Source organism: Polistes fuscatus, unplaced genomic scaffold, assembly GCF_010416935.1.
Source record: "Polistes fuscatus isolate 324 unplaced genomic scaffold, CU_Pfus_HIC Scaffold9, whole genome shotgun sequence".
NCBI lineage: Eukaryota > Metazoa > Arthropoda > Insecta > Hymenoptera > Vespidae > Polistes > Polistes fuscatus.
The window spans coordinates 5680376-5700781 of NW_025113173.1; the positions used below are offsets into that span (position 1 = coordinate 5680376).

The following is a 20406-nucleotide window of genomic DNA, read 5'->3' on the forward strand; positions in this document are numbered from 1 at the left end:
CTATGTAAATGTTATCGTTTCGTACATTCTATTAAAGCCGTAAAAAATAATATTGATTTTAAACGTTGCCGTGCATAGTTTTTGAATCGATCGGATACAAACGTGTATATCCATACACATATGTGTCTGCCTTAGGTGAATCTTTTGTTGATAACATTATGCTCGCATTCCTCTCTCGTAGTTAACACGAAAAGAAAAAATAAACGTCTCGGTTGTCGAAGGTTAAGCGGACGCATGAAGTCATCGTTGAAATCTCTTCTTCCTTACAAACATCTTTCATTTTTACGAAATAAACACGCACACGCACAAATACACACACATATATATATATACAGACAAAATTAGTTTACCTCATATTTTACAATTATCAAAGGTTTACATTAAATAATCGCTCGCATTTTGTTAAATAAGCATTGCAACATTTTTGCAAGTGTTCCAAAGATTAGACACGCGCGCATACACAAACACACACATACAAATATACACGCGCATTTATCTAATTCTCTTCTGTGATGTTAGAAAATCTTTTGGCCAGCTGTTTCGCTTAATTAATAATTTAAAAAGAATTCACACCTATATAAGCGTTCTTGCGTTACAAAGGAATGAAAATAAATGAGAATATATAAACGAACAAGTTTCTTGTATCGTCGGTAATGTTGTTAGTTAATTAATTGGTTAGTTAGTTAGTCACAAACGTTTATTCCTTTAGGCGAAGGTAGTTTGGTAAAAAGGAATCTAGCCGTATAAACATCTCGTGGAATTTGCAAGAAAACCGAATAAGCCCCTCGTCTTCTTTTAACGACACGCTTCACCAACACACTTTTGGCAAGCTTCGAAAACGCTCGTCTGTGTATACTTTGTGTCGTAAAGACGCATAAACAGTTCTGGAATCTGACCAGAAATCAACGAACGAACGAACGAACGAAACTACGAGCGTAGGTGTTTCCGTCGATAGAGAGAAAATATTTATCAGTCTAATTAATTGAAATCTTTCATTTCTCGTTCTGTTTTTCTAGGTATATTTGTTCTCGCTTTAATTATCGTGTCGGTTTCATTAATTTAATGACACCTCTTATAACTTTTAATATTAATGTAAATAAATTACACGTTCGTATATTTTATTTCGCGTTTAAGGAATAATATTTGCTCGGTGTATACATTTGATTTTATTTTATTTTATAAATGTAATTGGATGATGACTTTATTAGTATTTTTTTCTTTGACGACGCGAAACGTCAAAGGATTATCATTTGAAAGATCAACGAGGTAATCGGATACTAATTTGATGCATTTCCGTGCATTTGTGTGTTTCCCGCTTTTGAAGCTTCCGAATTACGTTGCTTTTCAGAGCGAATTTAAGCCGACTGAGATTCATCGATGCTATCGCTCAAGTTACATAATCCGAGCGTGTAAACACGACCGATCGAATTACGTCGTCAACGGTCTAAATCCACGACAGTCCAGGGGTCCGATCGTTTGTTAAGGCGAACCGTCCCCCTTTATCGTCGTTTACGATTCTCTATCTCTCTCTTTCTTTAGTAGAGCCGTTTAACAGGACTTTAACTCAAGTCGACGTGCCGATTTATCGTGTCGCGCGACTTTACGTCTCACTCTCTCTCTCTCTCGAGAGAGAGTATATATTTTTATTTGAATTCGTCCTAAAGGAATGTTTCAAAATTTTCATCGCATTTCTACCGATCAACCGAGAATTAAATTAATAGAAATCGTTGGTAATCTTTGTAACATCTATTAGTAATCATTCCTTTGAAATTCCATTCGCGCGTATTACGAATGGGAACATTACGAGTTGTATTCGTATACGTTTTTCTTTTTTCCCTAGATAAATTTCAGTTTCCGCTGTCTAAGAAACGAGAAGATCCATTAGTTAGCTTTTTTATGAGAGTTCTCAGTCGCTCGTTTGCAACATCTCTCGTACGTTGATGTCGTCGTCGTCGTCGTCGGAGAGGGTTCTTTCGTTGAACGATAAGGTTTTGCGACGCTTATTATTCCTTCTAACGATATCGCCCAAGACTTTCAAGTAACTCCTTCAATCCGCGTAGAAATAGAATTCGAAGAAAAGAAAAGCCGTCTACTACACAACCAGCACACACACACACACACACACAGATCCTTTTCTTAACATTTTTCGCCATTTCAAGATACATCAAAATCGTAAGAAATATTTGAGCCCTTTTGGTTCGAGCCAGTGGTGCTGGTAAACGGGAAAAATGTCGTGTAAATCGAAATGTCAGCGTCGTTCCTTTCGCATTAGAAAAGGATCATTACTTTTTCCAGATTTTTTAAGGGGAGATGATTTTTAATAAAAGTTTGTTGAATTATTTCCGGCTTACACAGATCGAAAGAAAATGATTGTAAATGAAATGTCAGGATTATAATATTAATATTGTAAGATTGTCACCATTGGTGTCACCTGAGTATCGAAGAAACGCTTGGCCCTGTGTACTCGTGCGGAATGCCCCTCTTTTAGTGGTTCGCTTCGACATGCAAGCTTCGACGAGGAAGAGGGTGGTCTGGGGAAAAAGTGAGAGAGAAAAAGAAAGACAGAGAGAGAGAGAGAACATGTATACCGTGAAATAATACTAACACACATAGCTAACTATTGATTTTTCCAGCGACTAGTCTCTCGTAAAAGCAAGCAGGCAAGCAAGCAAGCAAGCAAGTAACGCGAACGTCTAGATAGACCACTCCTGTCGTCGTTCTACGACCTCCTTCTCCAATCTTCCTCGAATTTACCTACCCTTGCTTCCTCCTTTCGTTCCAAGTCTTTGAAATTCCAACGACTCTAACCAAATCACGATTCTACTTCTAAAAATATATTCTTATGCAAATATCTTTTCTAGCAATTAAAAACGTACGCCCGTTCTTTTCTCTCTCTCTCTCTCTCTCTCTCTCTCTATCTCGATAAATTTATTTTTAGGAAGTAGTAAAAAAAAAGAAGAAGGAAGAAATAGAAGAGAGACGAAGGGGGAGTTAGGAGAGATCGATTTGACGGGGTATCTTAAATTCGGTACAACTTCCAGGAAGTGAAACGTCGTCGGTGAGGATGATTTAAGTAGGTTTTGAAGCGCACGCATATGTCAGACGACAGCCGTTTCTGTTTCATCCAGTAAGAAAATAGAGAAAAACGTAGAGGTTTCGTTCAGCACCCGCATATACGTGTGTATATATAACACATAAATACCATGCGCGTATGTTCGCGAAGGCTCCTCATCGAATAATTTCGCAGACGGTTGCATCGAGGATCCCGTAAGTCGCATATTCCAGTTCCCTGTCTCTTTCTACCGGTCGGTCTGTCGGTCGGTCGGTCGGTCGGTCTGTCGGTCGGTCGGTCGCCAGTTAGATCTGTCCACAGTTAATAATGGCTTGACCGTTTGATTTAACGACGTCATTACGAAAGATAGAGCGAGAGAGAGAGAAAGATACAAATACGCGCACGTATACGTACGCGGGTGTTTGCGTGTGTGGTCACCACGCCCTTTCACCACTAACGCACTTCCATTACATTCACAACTATTAAAGCTCGCATGCTAGACACACACGACTTCGAGTAATTGGTCATATTAAATTTAATAATCTTAGGTTTCTTGTCTCTTTTACATCGTCTTTATATAGATTAAACCGGACGTCTTGATATTTTCTAGGATTTCTTACTCCGCTTTTCATCGTACTCGATTCTTTGATTTTTCTTTTTCTTTTTTCTTTTTTTCTTTTAATTAAATTGATATCGGTAGAAAACGTTAACGCTATTTAATTCATTAATTACTTCATTATTCCTCCGCAAACGTATACAGACCAAAAATTCGCGTTGAAATTTATTCGACGAAATTAACCCCTTAACTCGCCCACTCGAATTAATTCGAGGGGACGATAACGACAGAAATATGAATACTCCAGTTAACTCTCGAGAACCGTACAATTTTATGTTTCCTTAACGTATGCAAAATAATCTCAAGAAAGTTATAACATAAAGAAGAAAAATGAAATATGCTCGAGCATGATTGTTACGGGTAAGAAAAGTTTGATCTTTTCGTCTTTCTTAAATGCTCGCGTTATAGAAATGTGGTATAACTTTTGATTACGGCGTTAAATAATGATTCGGAAAAGATTTTGAAAAGTAAATGGCTTTTTTCACGATGACGAATGTTAACGAGGTAATTTAATGAGTTTGCTGGCAGTTGAGGTTAGATATAACGGCGAGTCTTCTTATTTTTTCGTATTTCCCTTTATCTATCTCTATCTCAATCTCCATCGTTCTTTATCTTTCTCTTTTTCTTTGGTTGGATCTCGTGCAACAGGGGCATAAACCTGCACGGTTCGACCCCCGTGCTGCACTCCTCTTTTTCTACGCTGCAAATAGTTAGATCGGTATTAAAGATATCTCATATATTGTGTTCCATGTATTAAACGTTATGGGTACACGTGTACTACGCATTCGCCTTTCCCTTTTTCTCTTTCTAACTACGCGATGTAGTCGTTTGATATATCTTACCTACGATCATCGGATGAGTGTTTTCTCTTATATTAAACGTTCGTGACTGATTTTCCAACGATTCGCGCGATTGTTCTACGACATGAATATTGCCATTCGATGATAAATTAATAAAGTATCGCAGTGGACTAAGTCGACAAATTGGATAATAAATCAATTATCGTAATTGAAATTAATTGGTCATTCAATTGAAATGTTCTACGTATCGAGTAAAATAATAATATACTAGGAAATAATATTAAAATATTTGACCGGGGTTTCGCAATCCTAATAAATTTACATTTTCAACGTACTCTGATGGAACTCGATATTAAAACTTGGAATGTGTAAGAAAAAGGAAAGAAAGAAAGAGAAAAGAAAGATATAAACTAGGAAATGTTGTGAGTCCCTAATTCTCTTTCTTTCCCTTTTCCTATAGCAGCCGATTCATTACAGGCAAGTTGATTTCTCGTGCACAGGGGCGTATAACGAGCACTTTAATTGACTCCGGTTATGTCGTGGCAGAGGGAGAAAACGCGATATTCGTGGAATTCGGGCAATGCCTGGGCCAGTCGCCTTTATCGATCCACTTCCAGGAACGTAGCGTGTCCATTTTCGTACCGCGTGCACACTTTCGAGAGAAAAACTAAGAAAAGCTAAAAAAGTACTGTCTTTTTGTTAAAGGGATCTTAGGAAAATATTAAAAAGAAAAGAAAGGAAAGATCGAAAAGGGATTTTTGTTGTCTGGCTCTCTGTACGTCCGTCTGTCTCTTTCTTCCTTCCTCCCACCGAAATTGAAGAGGGTCGTTTGATTTATGAGAAAAAGCAACGGTACATCGGAGCCCTTCTTTCTCCTTTCGTCTATTTCCTTTCTTCCTCCGCTTGAATTTCGCGAATCTCCGTTCCCTGCCTACCCTTCGTCCTTCTCACCCTCTCTTTCTCTAGTCGCGACTCGATGTGAGAAATTGCGGGAGGGCTCGCATTCTGACACGTGCCTACCGAATTCACCTTCGTCGACGATGCCCTTCGAATCCGAGATATCTCGGCTCTTTTGCCGTTCCTCCCATTTTATATTTCTTACCTTTTTCTATTTATTTCTTTTCTATACAATGTAATATCATTTAAATAATGATTTTAATTTTTCCAACTCTTTTATTAATATTTTCATATCTTTTTTGTTACAGGTACGTATCAATTTTGACCGCGAGGAAACGCAATCGGGATAGGAGAGGACGCATAGAAAATTGTACATTTGCTTTTTTCTTTCCTCGAACGGTCAGTGCATCTTTAACAATTTTTAGAATATTTCTCTACAGCGAGAAGTTGAGTTATCGAGAAGGAAGCATATTTCATTATCTTCCGAGGAAAGAAGGAGGAATACTACGAAATTCAAAGACTCTTTTTACGTTTCTTATATCCAAGAAGACGTAGATTAGAAGGAGTGACCCTACTTGAACTTATTTACGATATCGACGGTAATATCGGATGCGTGGACCGGACAAGACGAACGTAAGAAGAGAAAACCGATCACCGTGAATTCCTTTCTACCCTATTTTATACGTTCGCAGGATATCCTTAGGGTAGAATCGTCCTTTCCCTTTTTTCCCTTTCATTTTACATCCTTCTTCTTTTGATGGACCTTCCCGTTCTTAATATCTTCTATTTATCAACGTCTTCCTATCTCGAGAATAAATAATATATTATTAATATAAATTAAACGAATAGAAACTTAACGCGAGATTAACATTGAATTTCGAGCTTAATAATTGACTCCATTTCTAAAGAGAAAAACAATACTGTACGTTTCCTATTTTGATTCCTCTTTCGACAATTATACGGGACTATTAAATCCGTATGAAACATTTAATGCTCGGTATACGATTGTTGATCCTTTCATAAAAGATAATTCTTGGTATACGATAAAGTGCGCGCTTTAACATTCATGGTAACGCGTAATATACGCTTTAATTAGAGAACTAACGTAACTACTGTAAAATATAGTAATAGTATCATCCGTTTGCTTAGAGTTTAAAGGTGTTTAATGTTTTTCCGAATCGTCGCTTTCCATTACTCGTTTGTTCTCGAATGTTTACGAGCATCGCAAAGAAGATTGCAAGGGTTCTTCTCTATCAAGAAGCAAACGTGTTTCCGTGAAATTTAGTGACCGTTAAAAGGTGTGGAAAAAGTGTTGAGCGTGTGTCAAGGGTAGGGTATCGTGGAACTCTTTCAGAAAAAGCTTTTTTCCTTTTCTTTTTCATTTTCTTTTTCTTTTTTTTTTAAACCGTAGGTTAAGTGGCACTTCTTTCTATCCGGTAAGATCCACTTGGACCACTGTCCCACTTTGCGATACTCTCCGTGTATCTTTAAAAGCGGGTCACGCTCGCTTTTCTTTTATTTTTTGATAATAGTAAATATACCATTTGAAAAACGATAGGCGTGCGTCGCGTCACGAAAGTTCTCTAATTTTGTTCATATAAATTCGAGTTAGTTACGCCCAACAATTTTCCTATTTTGACTTTCAAATCGAGTTAAAAAACAGAAAAAAGTTTCGCTCGCGTATAATCTTTCATGGATATATTAAGTTAAAAATTGTTGTATTTTTGATCCCTCTTTTTGGGATCATTCGCATCTTCTTAATCGTCGCCATTGAACTTTTTCCCTTTCCTTCCCTTTCCTTCATCCCTTTGCATAAAGTCTCAGGTAGTCTCTTTCGGTGGCGTAGTTTGCTCGGCATCATCCAGGTTTAATAAATTCGTGCTTTTTCCTAGCGAGAGAAAACTGCAAACTCGCGTGAAATATTATTTTACGTTGGTCGTTGCGTTTTTCCTTCTTCCCGCCACGGATTTGAACGGATCAGGTGCGTTTTCTCTCTCTCTCGTCCCTCTCTTCGCCCTTCTCGACTCTTCTGCTATAAACTCGCTAACACGACCGCCAAACTTTTCGCATTAGCATTTAGATAACGTATTGGTATAAGAGAATAAACTTTATCCCGGTCGTTCGTCGTTGTTTCTTTCATAGAAGAAAAAAAAAGGATAACAAAATACGAGAAGGCAAATAAATAACTTCTTTTTCAACGAAGCAAACATTTTTATAAACTTCTATTTACGTTATATATTTTTCTCCAATCGAATTATTCCCATATCGCGAAAATATTAATATTGTTTTATATAGAAAGTAATATAAATGCTTGCTTGGGCCGCTGAGAACTTTAATAGTCCGGCCTGTTTCTATTCTTTAGGATGTTTAGAAAAATTCTTAGAGATAATTAAGAACTCGCTATTATTATTTATTTTATTTATGCATAGAATATAGAATATTGTAGAAGTTCGGATACGCGAAGGGAATAAGATCGATCGTTTGGAATATCATTGAAAAAATATTATTTCGTAACTAGAGTACAATATCATAGAAAATTCAGGTAAAGAAAGTTGAGAAAAGTTAGAAAGAACGCGTCTTCTCGAGTTACTACTTCTTCGTGCAAACGTTTTGCAAAGATATCGTGTGCGTGTGCGCGTGTTCGTGCGTGTGTTCACGTGTCGAGAGAAAATGCGAGAGGGTGTGCTAACTTTTGCGGTGACTTCACGGAGAAGAGCTTTATTAGAGAGAACGAGCACGAGGCGAGAATATTGCGTTTAAACTTTGCACTTATGCGCCGAGTCGTCTCGTTCTGTTTCCTTCGAAGCTCCAAACTAAACTATCCGAGGCTATTTATAACTAACGTAAGACAATTCGCTCTTCTACAAAAGTCTTCCTTAGATTTTTATCGACTAACTTTGATAACTAAATTATCCGATTAGTAGTTTTATTTTTTCGTCATTTTTCTAATCAAATCATTTTATCGTACGTCCAATTTACTCGCGAAACGAAAGGAAGAATTCGAAGAAACATCTACCAATGGGCGCGTATACGCGATGCATTACGTTGATTCGTTTAAGTCTCCTTAACAAATTTCATTTCTACGTTAAAATCACATTTTTCTTCGAGGAAGGAGAAAGAAAAAGTAAGAAGAAATTATTCGCGCTCGTTGCACGTCCAATGCACATTTACAATTTGGTCATTAATCCTAACGAAAGTGGTACGGTCTGCCATTGTACACCAGGTAATACAAATTATGGTTGGCTAGTTTGGTAATTAATCGTCACCCGGTATAGAGGATAATAGCGAAATCGTGCTAAATATCCTCGAAAGGAGGAGTAGCACGCGGAGATAGGAATAGTTGGAATTGTACGTAAGTATAGAGAAAGGGTTTAATTAACGTTAAAGAGGGGATGTAAAAGGTGAGCTACGGTTTATCTCCAACGAAGTAAATTTCCTTTCTACCAACTTTCGAGAGGGTTAAACCTTTTTCTACCCTAGGGAATCCGAAAACCAACGACACGTCCGCGAGTTCCAGAACAAAAATCTGCGACTTTGTTTCCTTTCATTTCATTTTTTTCGTTCGTTCGTTCGTTCGTTCGTTTGTTTGCCTCTTTTTGATTTATTTTTATTTTTATTTGACAAATTGCGACACGTATAATTTACATTGTAAAACGATTGCATTGTTTCAAGACCACTCGTTTCTCCTCGTATTTTAATTAAGAGAGAAGATTCTTTCAACTAGTCTTTTGTCAGATCTAGCCGTGTTATTTGCAAATACAAACTTTCCTAATATGAATTGCTAATTAATTCTACGGAAAGTGTATTTTTTTAATTATTCTTTCGAAGTACTACGCGAATCTCATGAATACCGGGGTATCGTTGGAAAAATAAACGAATAATAAATTCATTTTAATAATAACCATCGTAAAGGAAAATAAGCTTTATACGTTTTATTCTGTATGCGAAAAGCTTACGAATGAAATTATTATTATTATTATTAAATGTTCGTTTCTCCAATAATATTCCTATGGTTCTAATCAATTTGCGAAATGTACGAGCAAACAGAGAAAGAAAATGGACGTTTCGATTCGACTAGCCTTTTACAAATTTTCGTAGGATTTTCACATCGATGTTAACTAATAGACGCACAGTTGTTGGTGGAAATGTTGCACGTTTATTTTCTGGAAAATTAATTCGGAAAATGACCGTACGGGAGGGCGTGCCAAATTACCTTGGTGAATACCACGCTGGGAAAATACCCAGTGCAAAATTTCCTCTACCACCGCGTCCTCGGTGACCCCCTCGTCTCGCCCCTTCTTCCCCATATCCATCGAGCTCGTACTATCGCATTCATGCGAGTGCATTGTGCATTTGCAACGCACGCGTTTTATTTTACGCGAAGCTTTTGGCGTAGATCTGGCAACTGCATTGCTGGGAGTTTCATTCCGCTAGCCTTTTTTGGCTACCAACCGGTGGCTGCTGTATCCAATCATAAAGTCGCGAAATATTAATCAAACATTACCGAGTTTACATATATAAAAACACACAATTACAATGTACATGCAAGATTTAGCAAATTTTTTAATATAAATAAATTCCGCGCATTTATATGTTTTTCAGAGTAAGCAAAGTTTCGAATAGAATTATTTTCATTAGATTTAAATTCACGTGCTGCGTATGCGTTAGAAAGGTAAAAAGATTAAATATTTGATATTACCGGATATACGTTATATAATATATCTCTAAAATATTTAGGAACGTTATTAAAATACCATCAAGAGTAAAGTTATTCGAATTTAATTACATCGATATCTTAAAAGTATATAATTTCGTGTCGGTAAATTGGAGATAGTCAGTCTACGTGCGTCTGGCAAACACCTCAAATGAGTTTCTTCGCCGTCGGTGAAACGACTGGGAAACGACTGGGAAACGGTTTATCGCGAAGCTATAAATCTTTCCTTCTCTCTCTCTCTTTCTCTTTTCGCGTGGAAACTTTTTTAAGAGCACTCACCCCTCGCGTAGTATCGCAGGGTATCTTTTTCTTCGCGAAAGTTTTCTCGTATCTCTCAATTTCGATATGTTACTCGTTGAAAAGCTACGAAATACCGCGAGAAGAAGAGGGGAAGGGGGAGGGACGCGGGCAAACGTTATAGGAGAGAGATTGGCTCGTTGGAGGCGAGCGTGTTTGCCTTGTATGCAAATGCAGCTAATTAACTCTATTGTCGGAGCACAACCGGGGCAACAGGACTCTATATCTATGTGATTGGTGAATGTATTCGCGCGAGTCACAACTGTCGGCATCTTGATTAAAGGAAGCAGTCTTCCGTAATGCGCTTGTCCGAAGTGTCTAACTACGAAAATCCAAGTTCGAGTAAATCACCATAGTATATCCATAGGATTTGCGTCGCGTGCATTCCCTGGACAAAACTTAACGTAACAAATCACGCGCGCGTCCGCGATATATAAATGCAAAAGCAGCCAACGCTCGATTAATATTTACTCGGACGATTTATCAATAATCCGTGTGTGCGTTCGATAAATCGGTACAACAATTATAATCGGTCATTAGATGATAGCCATTATCGTTGGATAAGTCGGAAAGTCCTTGTATTATTTAAAATCCAATTTAAATTCCGCATTATAGCGAATTCATTTGAAACGAAATCCCGGTAGAATAAGAGGAAGAATTGAAGATCAGGAGCGCGATTTCGGAAGGATTTAGAAACAAACGTTAGACGGTACTAAACTAATCCATTAACTTGATCCCTATATACGAAGAAGATCCTTCTTAATTAATGCATCAACAGTAGTAGCCAGTTTGTATAAAGTCTTTTAGTTTAAGAGGACTGTCTCCTAAGGTATGCAAGAGTATTTCTCGGTATTGGTTTGTCGACCTATAGAGAATCTAACACAGGGATAGGAAAAGAGAGAAGAAGAGGGAGAGAGAAAAGCTTTACTTAAACTATAGGGGTCGGTATCGCGTGTGCCCACGGGTAAATTGCATTATCCGCGGATAGGAAACTCGGTGGATGGTTAAATCTGTAAACTAGCGAGTCTGGTAATCCATTAGAGGGTTCTCGAGGACGAGGAGGCCTAGTCGCCAAACGCTTTTCCGGGAGAACGCGTTTCAATTAATGTACCAGCACGCACGGCCAAGCAAGCCTACGAATATACGGACCTACGCGTATTTCTCTTTACAAGCACATTTACCTTCGATATTATGTATCTTTGTATTGTTCGTCGATGAGACGAGGGTGGTTGCGTTGTTTTAAAACACCACGAACGAATGGAATGTATACCGTTTCCGAAAGAAAATATTTTTCAAACGTAGCTAAAGTTGTTTTGATTTATTAATAATTCCTATAGATATTTTTCGTATATCGTTATAGGAGATTTTCATATGGGTGAAGCCAGATAAAATATTCCATTTTGTTTGCTCCATTTTAGCATTGGATTTGTTCGCAATACGTACGACACAACGTAGAGAACATTCGCCTGGATGCATAATGGGTATATATATCTTTCGTTCGAAATGCATCGATACTACTCCAATCCAATGGCTTCGATTTTATGTCACTACGTGTCAGAGATACTTTTCTCCGGGAATAAAGAAGAAATATAAACAAGGTAGACATCGTTTAAATTCATCCCAAGAGGTAAAAAGAGAGAGACAAAGAGAGAACGTTGTTTATCTTATTGTTTTACTTCTTTCTTTTTTTTCTTTTTTTTTTTTTTACTCTCTTCGCGAAGAAATATTTTATTCTCTTTTTTCTATTCGATTTATTTTAGAAAACCTTTTGATTCCCTGCCAAAGTAAAATCGCGAAAGAAGGGCGTGAAAGCGGCTATTTTTTATGGATGGCTCCTCCTCCTCTTTCTCTTTCTTTCTCTCGAGAGACCAGATTGAAATGGATCGACGACGTGAAAAATCGCGTCTCTCTTCCTTTATTTCTTCGCGGAGTTTAGAATCTTGTTATGGGTAAATCTATTCCCCCGCCCGCCCCCCTCCTTCTATTTTCTTTTTTTCATTTATTATCCGTATCGTATTCGACGATTTACGCGAAACATTTATTATTCCATTTTGTTCGCGAAAGCAAACGTTAAATCGACGTAATAATTTTCCAATATTTTTCGATTATATTTATGCCGATATGTTCTTCGTGTAACATGTTCATTCGCTTTCGAAAAAAAAAAAAAAAAAGAAAATAAAAAAATAAAAATTAATGCACGCGTTCGCATATGTTTACGTAATCAGCCAGTCAAAATTGATATGTTTACCATATCTGTTATCGTTCTTTATAACGTTCGATGGCATCATCAATCATCTACACCGAACTCGATATAAAACCACTACCAACGCATTATCCCATCTGGATTCAACTATTCATTATTTTCCTCGTTTTGTCGACGAAATCGATTAATCTTCCTCGATATAATCCAAAGAATTTCGTATAGAATAAAAGAGAGGAGGATGGGTGGCGTTAGAAAAGAATTTTTACGTTAGAGACCGAACGATTCCGGTCACGTTTTGTATTTGTTGCATCGGGGGGGGGGGGGGTGACTCTCCGGAGCTAATTACTTTTTCGATTAAAATACTTAATCCAGCATTTATCTGTAATCGTTGCTACGGAAAAGGAAGAATTTAGGAATTTTTCAGAAAACTTTATTAACACCATTCACGCATACACGTATATACTACTCGCGTGCGTGTTTGTTTTGATAAGATCGTCGAAGTTTAGTCGATACTTTATTATACAGCTCGTATATTTTTAGCATAACATCCGAACAGCTGCTTGTTATCTCATACGTTCGCGGAGAACGATCACGAGCTTTCCTTCGAGTGTAATATACTCAGCCAGTGGTACGCGTTAAGCTTCCTTCTCTCATCTTACGTTAGTCTAATCAATGAATATTCAACGACCATTCGAGTATATATCTTTATGTATGTACCTAGATACCGCATTCTGCATATGACCTAAAATAAGTAAATACCAAAGCGTGTTCGAGTACTCCCATGAAAGCGATTGCGTTAATGTCGGAATTATTCACTGCTCATTAACATTTAATTGTATCAAATCGTGTCAAAGTTATAATAACATCAATTTCTTTTTATTATTGCAAGAATTTGTAAAAACAAAAAAAATAGGAAAGAAGTAACCTAATTTCTCTTACACGTTAGTTTTTCAATTTATTACAAAGAATCGGTAAAAAAAAAAAAAAAGAACTAAGGGAAATATATATATTTCACTGGATGTATCGTGAAAAATCCGTGGATTAATTTTCATTGTAACGAATTATTTAATTGCGCATGGGTATACGAGGAGAGAATAAGGTTTTATTGAAACGTCAGACTCGTGGATTTCTCATTCTTTCGTAGGTTCCGTTCTGTTCTGTTCTGTTCGCGGAACTTTTTCAAGCTTTCAAGCTCTTTCGGTTTGATATTTGAAGCACGTAGCGGCGGTGCACGGTAGTAGGACGATAATTGGCCTCGCTCGAAAATTTGTAAAGGCATGGGAGAAAAGTTGCTTTCCTTTTTTTCTTTTTCTTTTTTTTTTCTTTTTTTTTTCGTTGAATTTTTAACAAAAAAATTTGTATCCACCTCTTTGTTCTATCCATGGGAGATGATTTTCCGCAAGCATGCGTGTCTAATGAAATACCGGCGCGCAACGTTATATATTTCATTGGTTTTTTATTTAACCATTCGTGGCATGCTTAAACGAAAAGAGCTCTCCCGATTAACGTGGAAAACATGATAAAAAAAGGACGATTAACAATTTTTTTCGAATAGAGAAAGAAAGAAAGGAAGAGAAGATGTTGAATCATTTGGTTTTTCTTTCCGTCTACGTGGAGGGTAATAAACTTGGAGAGAAAAAAAATAAAATATAAAAAAGAAATATGGTTGGGTTACTCTACGTGCACCGCAAAACATATTTTTTTGTCAAGAAAGATCCTCTCGACAGTTTTACCTTTCTTTCTTTCTTTCTTTCTTTCTTTCCTTCTCTCTCTCTTTTTCTCGAGGGTGGTAACGTTGAGTAAAAATCGTCACAATTATCGACACGTACATCCCTTCGAGCGTACGACTGCAAAAGGGAGAGAACTAAAAACCGCTGCTACGTGAGAGGAATAAAATAACGAGCAAAGAAATCTGACTTTTCTTCAACGTCTTTCTCGTGATTGACGTCACGTTTCACGATATTACACGTTCTTAAATACACCTTCGTTCTTTCCTATATTTTTTATATATATATATATTATTTTTATAGAAAAATTTTCTTATAAAAAGAAAATCCAACGAGGGTGTCGTACGAGTGCGATACAAAATAGTCATTAGATTTAAATGACGAAGAATTAAGTAATAACGAAAGTTTTGAACAAGTGACACTTGCTTAAGATTACTCCTAATGTCAAATACGTTTGAAAAAGAGAGAGGAAAGTTGAAATTGGTGTCGATATTTTGCGAGGAAATTGAACTGTCACCGTTGCGATCGAATAGACCTCGCAAAGCCACACCAGTTTATGACACGAGGGTTGGAGATACTATCTTGCATCCATGGGAACATTCGCCCCCTCGTCGAAATATGTCGATCCCCCTCCCGATGGGAGGGAGTGCCATGGGAAACGTTCGAGTTTACGTAGGAAAATTTATGGATTAATTGTAACACCTTTTCGACCTCGGATCATTCGATGTCATTTTATTCGACTTATTTCTTATGCTGAATTGCGATCAAATTAGTTTACTTTTTTTCTATTAAATCTGATGCACCGTTATATGGTTGCATATTTAAATAGGAAAGAACGACGGATCTTACTAACGATAAATAGAAATGCGAGAGAAAGGATAAGATTAGCTCGTAGTAATCGTGATTTTATACGGAAGAAAATATTAAGATAGAAGATGAAAGATGGATAAACGTGTATGCGTTTGTTAGAGTAGATGCCGACAATACTTTCGACATACGTTCCGGCTCATGTATTCGCGCGACGCATCCAGGTAGCTCGGCCGAGTATAATCGTTTATGAGCAGACCGACTGTTCTTGCAACTCGAAGCGTGAAGTTGTTATAGTTTGGTAACGGCTACGAAAATACGAGCAATTCGAGCTCGTTCCCGGAGATAATAACGGCGCTATGTTTTCCTATATGTTGTTTTATCCCGTTAACGCCATTGTCATTCTTGGCTCTTCGTTAAAACGTTTATTGTCGTCGAGCGTTTATTATCTTGCTGTATTTATCACTTCCACCTCTTTATCCTGTTCATCGTCTAATTAAATTTTTCAAATCTCTCTCTCTCTCTCTCTCTGTCTGATTTCTAATCAAACGTTTTATCGTTGTTTATTCGAACGGTTTCTCTCACAGGGATCAATTTAATCTCGATCGAGTTTATTTTTAGCCTAATCTATTGATCATCCTTTAGCAGATACGACGGACGTTGAATTTTCATTATCGATTGATTATTTTCCTAAGGAATAATTCAATAATATCCAGATTATTCGAACAATCCTCGAATCCTCTAAGTACACACCCTTGATCGTTAGTATGATACACGTTACATCGAAAGAAAGAAAGAAAAGAGAGAGAGGGAATGCAAAAATCACGAGGAATACAAGCGAGCTATGACTTATGCATACCCCCGTGGTTTTCCCATTAGCCATACCAACGAGCATAGAATCAGCATGGCACGATCGAACTATGTTTCTTTTTGACGTATGTGAGGTGTCGTTGTTAGTATGCCACCTGTGTCGCGAGCCTTCCAAGCTTTTTTTTATTCCTTCTTATTCACCCCTTTTTTATTTTCATTTCCCTCTCGCGCAGACGCATTGTATATAAATTGATAATAATTTTGGTATCGATAGAAAAAAAAAAAAACAAAAAAAAACAAAAAAATGAAGGATAACTATTGTTCGCGATTACTCGTCACTCTCAGATGTCGTTTAAAAGCAGCTATTAAACCGGCAGTTGGCAAACACGATACTCTAAACGCGTTTGGGACTCTTATTTGTATGCACGACTCGTTTCGGTTCGGTAACCGCAAGCGTTTGCGGCTTCAAATCCTAAGATTACGCGCGCCCATTCGGTAAGCATCGTTCGTTCCTTCCTTCGTTCCTACCTTCACCCGTTTTACCTCATCGATTGTCTGCGGTTTAGCTTCTCCGTCTTCGAAAATAAACCTAACTACGAAAACTTGTGCTTTGCGACAATCGATAAATTTATATTCAAAAAAAAAAAAAAGAAAGAAAAACGTTTCTTTACCGCAAACCTCCAACTTTATTTTATTTCATAGAAAGTTTTTCATACGAATTTCTGATGTATGTATATTTTATTTGAGCAGAAATATTTGAATGCGCGTCGATAAAAGTAATTATTTCTTTCTTTTATTTATTTTTTTATTTTTTTTTTTTTATTTCTTTTGCATGCGCGCGTGTAAACTAATATCGACATGTTATATAATTAAAATTCGACGTTGGATGTTTCGCAACGCAGTTTAATTACCATGTGGGACATTCAACGCGAGCAATTAAAAGTTTTACCACACTCGGTCTGTTTCGAATCGCCGTGCTTATTACCCCTATTTCCGAACGTAACTTACACTTCTCTATTGCTCGTACATTTTTATTTTTTATTTTATTTTTCTCCAATATTTTTCTCGTTCTCTCTCTCTCTCCCTCTCTCTCTCCTTTCTATTTTCTTTTTTTCTTTTTCTTTTTTTTTTATCCACTTCTTTTTTCTGTCCGAATCGAAGCAACTTTCGATATAAAACATTCCGTCCAAGTCGTCGTTTATACACTGGGTTATAAAAAAATATTGGCACGCGGTTCTCCCTTGTGTTTTGCACGCTCTCGCGTAGGAATTTATTTTTACGAATAAATACAAAAAAATACACGAACCAAAGGAGAGAAAAGAAAAAGAATATAAAGTTAGGGAAAATCGATGGTTGCGCATATCTCGCACGTACGTATTATAAATATAATACATATTTTTTGTCGAAGATTTTTAACTGTTATCTTGAAAATAGAGAACCCCCTTTCTTTCTTTGTCAACAAAACATGCCGACGTTAGAGAAATAGTTTCGATTTATTCCGAAGAAAAGAAGAAAGAAATTCTTTCCCAACCGAAGATAGAGAGAAACGTGGAATGCAATTTTTCTTCGAACTTTCCGATAACCAGAATTCACTTTTCGATCGATCGATCTATCGAAATTTTTCATTTTAATGGAATTTACGTGTATCCCTTCTTTCGTTGGTTTTATTTCCGAAAATAGTTCGAATTTCTTTTGCACGTTTCTCTTTTCAGTAATTATCTTATTATTATTATTATCATCTAAAGAAATAAAGAGAAACATTATTTATATGCATATCATATATAATATTTATTATTAATTACATTGGTTACATTCTTATAAGTTTTTTTCTTAAAAGACGGTTATATCTTGACAATAACATTTAACGTTAAAACCGACAGAGCTTAATTAAAAAAAAGCAACGAAAAGAGGATATTACTAGCGTGTCGTCAAAAAAAAAAAAGAACAGAACAAATATCTCTACCTATGATTATTCTCTATGATTATCTCTATGATTATTTCCACGCTGTATTATCCTCTATTCGGCTAGAAAATTCCGAAAAAACAAAAAAAAAACATACAAACAAAAGAGTTATCAAGAGAGAGCTTACAGGCAAGTTCTCTTGCATCGTGCGTACGAGTCCAACCTGCTTTTTCTTCTTCTTTTTTTTTTTACAATTTTCGTTAGAATAAATTCCCTTTTGATATGGCGAATGCACGAATACTTAGTTCGCCTGTTTGCTTGATGGGTGAGAAAAGAAAGTAGACGAGGAAAAGAGACAAAAAAAAACCTTTAAAAGTAGCAGCAGCAGTAGCAGCAAAAACGTTGATGTTGGCGTCAGGTAAAAGCTCGTAGGTCGTCGTCATTATCTAGGCCACGATGTAGGGTGCGCTGTAACCAGCCGCATAATAGGGGTAGCTCGAATATGCAGCTGTGTATGCGTAGGGGTAGGCGTACGCTGCTGAGGTATAAGCAACCGGAGCGGTGTATGCAATCGGTGCAGTGTACGCAGCACCGACTAATAATCCTCGTTTGTTTCTAGCCGCTTCTGCTTCTAATGGGTTCGCATTAGAAGGCTCGATCGACTCTGCTTCGGCCGGTTTCGTATCGGCGAAGGCAATTGCGATCATAGCGAAAAGGGCGATAGCCTGAACAATAATAATAATAATAATAATAATCACATATGTTATATAACGTTTTGTATAGAAATATGAACAGAAAGATGACGATATATTCTTAGATCAGAATTGGTTCGTTAGAAAATTGTACTCACGACGAAGCACTTCATGTTGATTATCGGTTGGGGCGGAGTAGTTCTCGTTGAAACTCGAAAGCTCGTAGTTGAAGATCGATTGATGGTTCGAGTCGAGTTCCAGTCCGTTTTATAGCTCGATCGATCGAGTCAAATGCAAGGGAAGAAGAAGAAGAAGAAGAAGAAGTCTTACTTCTCGTACGCGCCTCGACTACCAAATCGTTATTTAGCGTCGCGTAATCGCGCATAATCAAGCATAATCGTGATCCTCGTCATTGTCACGTAATCTTCGGCGCGGAATAAATTGCGTCGGTTAGTTAATACGTTTATGAAAGCAGCTTATGGGTTAGGTGGATTGGGAAATAACGAACGTGTCGTAGAAACGAAGAATAACTCGATCGTTGGCTGCTGTCGAAGTTAAGCAAGCGAACTGTCCTTGGCCAATGGCCAAACACCAGGGGCACGCAACATTCTTTCGGCCATCGATCGAGCACACGTTCGATCGTTTCGCGACCTTGTCGAGGTCGATCTCGACATCTTTTTATCGCGTTCGTTCGTTCGTTCCTTCCTTCCTTCGCCTTCGCACCTTCGCACCTTCGCACGTGCAACGCGAACAAACGTTGCAACAATTTTGATGTCATAACTATCTCCCATTGTCGAACCTTAATAAATCGGTATTTGATTTCATTTAAATAGTCCTTTGTCGAATGAACGATTGGTATTCCAAACAGTAGTCTCTCGTTCTAAGCGTCGTAAATGTTTCTCATCAAGGTCGATAGACGAGCAGCTGATTCTCCCTTCGGAAGGAAGGACGGAAGGAAGGAAGGACGCGGTTGCTAGATTACGCCCTTCGATTCTCTCGAGGAGAGAGATAACCCATTGAAATTCTACGAGGTAGCAGGATGCTCGCTTTAGCCTACGCTATTTGCGATCATTTTCAATGCGTCAATTTAGCTATTCTAAGCTTGTACGCGGTTCTAACGCGTTTTCGGTTAAACCAGAGCAAGAGAAATAGAATCGTGCGTGCGGTTAAATTGTCCTTTCCTACAAACGTTCATTGCGTGCCATTCAGGAACGTAGAACGTCACATTATTTAATTGCCTTTGAAAATTGACGTCTCTTGCACCGACAATTAGAAAATGCAATTTGAAAGGGTGACACCTATTTAAATCTACCGACATTATGTCTTTTCCATTTCAATCGATAGTTTCATTTTATCCTACACTTTTCCACTTCCTTCTTTCGCGAGTTATTTCTTTTATTTTCTTTTCTTTCTCTTCCCGCCAGACCGTACTAAATACTAACTAAATTTAGATCGAATTTTCAAAGTAGAACGAGACTCGTCTGGATTTCAAAAGCACTTCGAAGTCAATTTCCGAGTTGTATCGAATCGTGTTTCTAGAGACACACACACACACACACAGACGCAAAGGGTGACGAACGAACTAAAATGAATATTTTTTTTCTATTTCGTGTTAAATATCCTGGAATATATTACGTGATATATTTTAATCGCGTCTCCTTTCATCTCATTTCGGTCGGTTAGGCGATAAAAAACAACGTTGGCGTTTTATTTATTTTCTTTTTTCCTTTTTTATTATCATTATCATTATCTATCCATTTGACATAAATAGAAGGAAAAAGAAAAGCAACGATGGTGGAAAAACTTTTAGAATAAAGTAAATTAAAGACTCATCGTGCTTTTCGTTCGATAAAATGTACGTCTAACGATAGTTTCATATTACATTAAC

At 37.3% G+C, this 20406-nt stretch overlaps 2 protein-coding genes across 8 annotated transcripts in view; one reads left to right on the top strand and one right to left on the bottom strand.

Moving 5' to 3' along the window:
• Positions 1-20406, top strand: part of LOC122525358 (stress-activated protein kinase JNK) — a 103182-nt gene that overhangs the window by 35650 nt on the left and 47126 nt on the right. The window lies entirely within an intron of this gene.
• Positions 18081-18761, bottom strand: LOC122525359. Its single transcript, XM_043648102.1, has 2 exons — positions 18677-18761; positions 18081-18551 (listed from the first exon to the last, which is right to left on the bottom strand). The coding sequence occupies exons 1-2, from the start codon at positions 18689-18691 to the stop codon at positions 18273-18275; spliced, it is 294 nt and encodes a 97-aa protein (XP_043504037.1). The 5' UTR covers positions 18692-18761; the 3' UTR covers positions 18081-18272.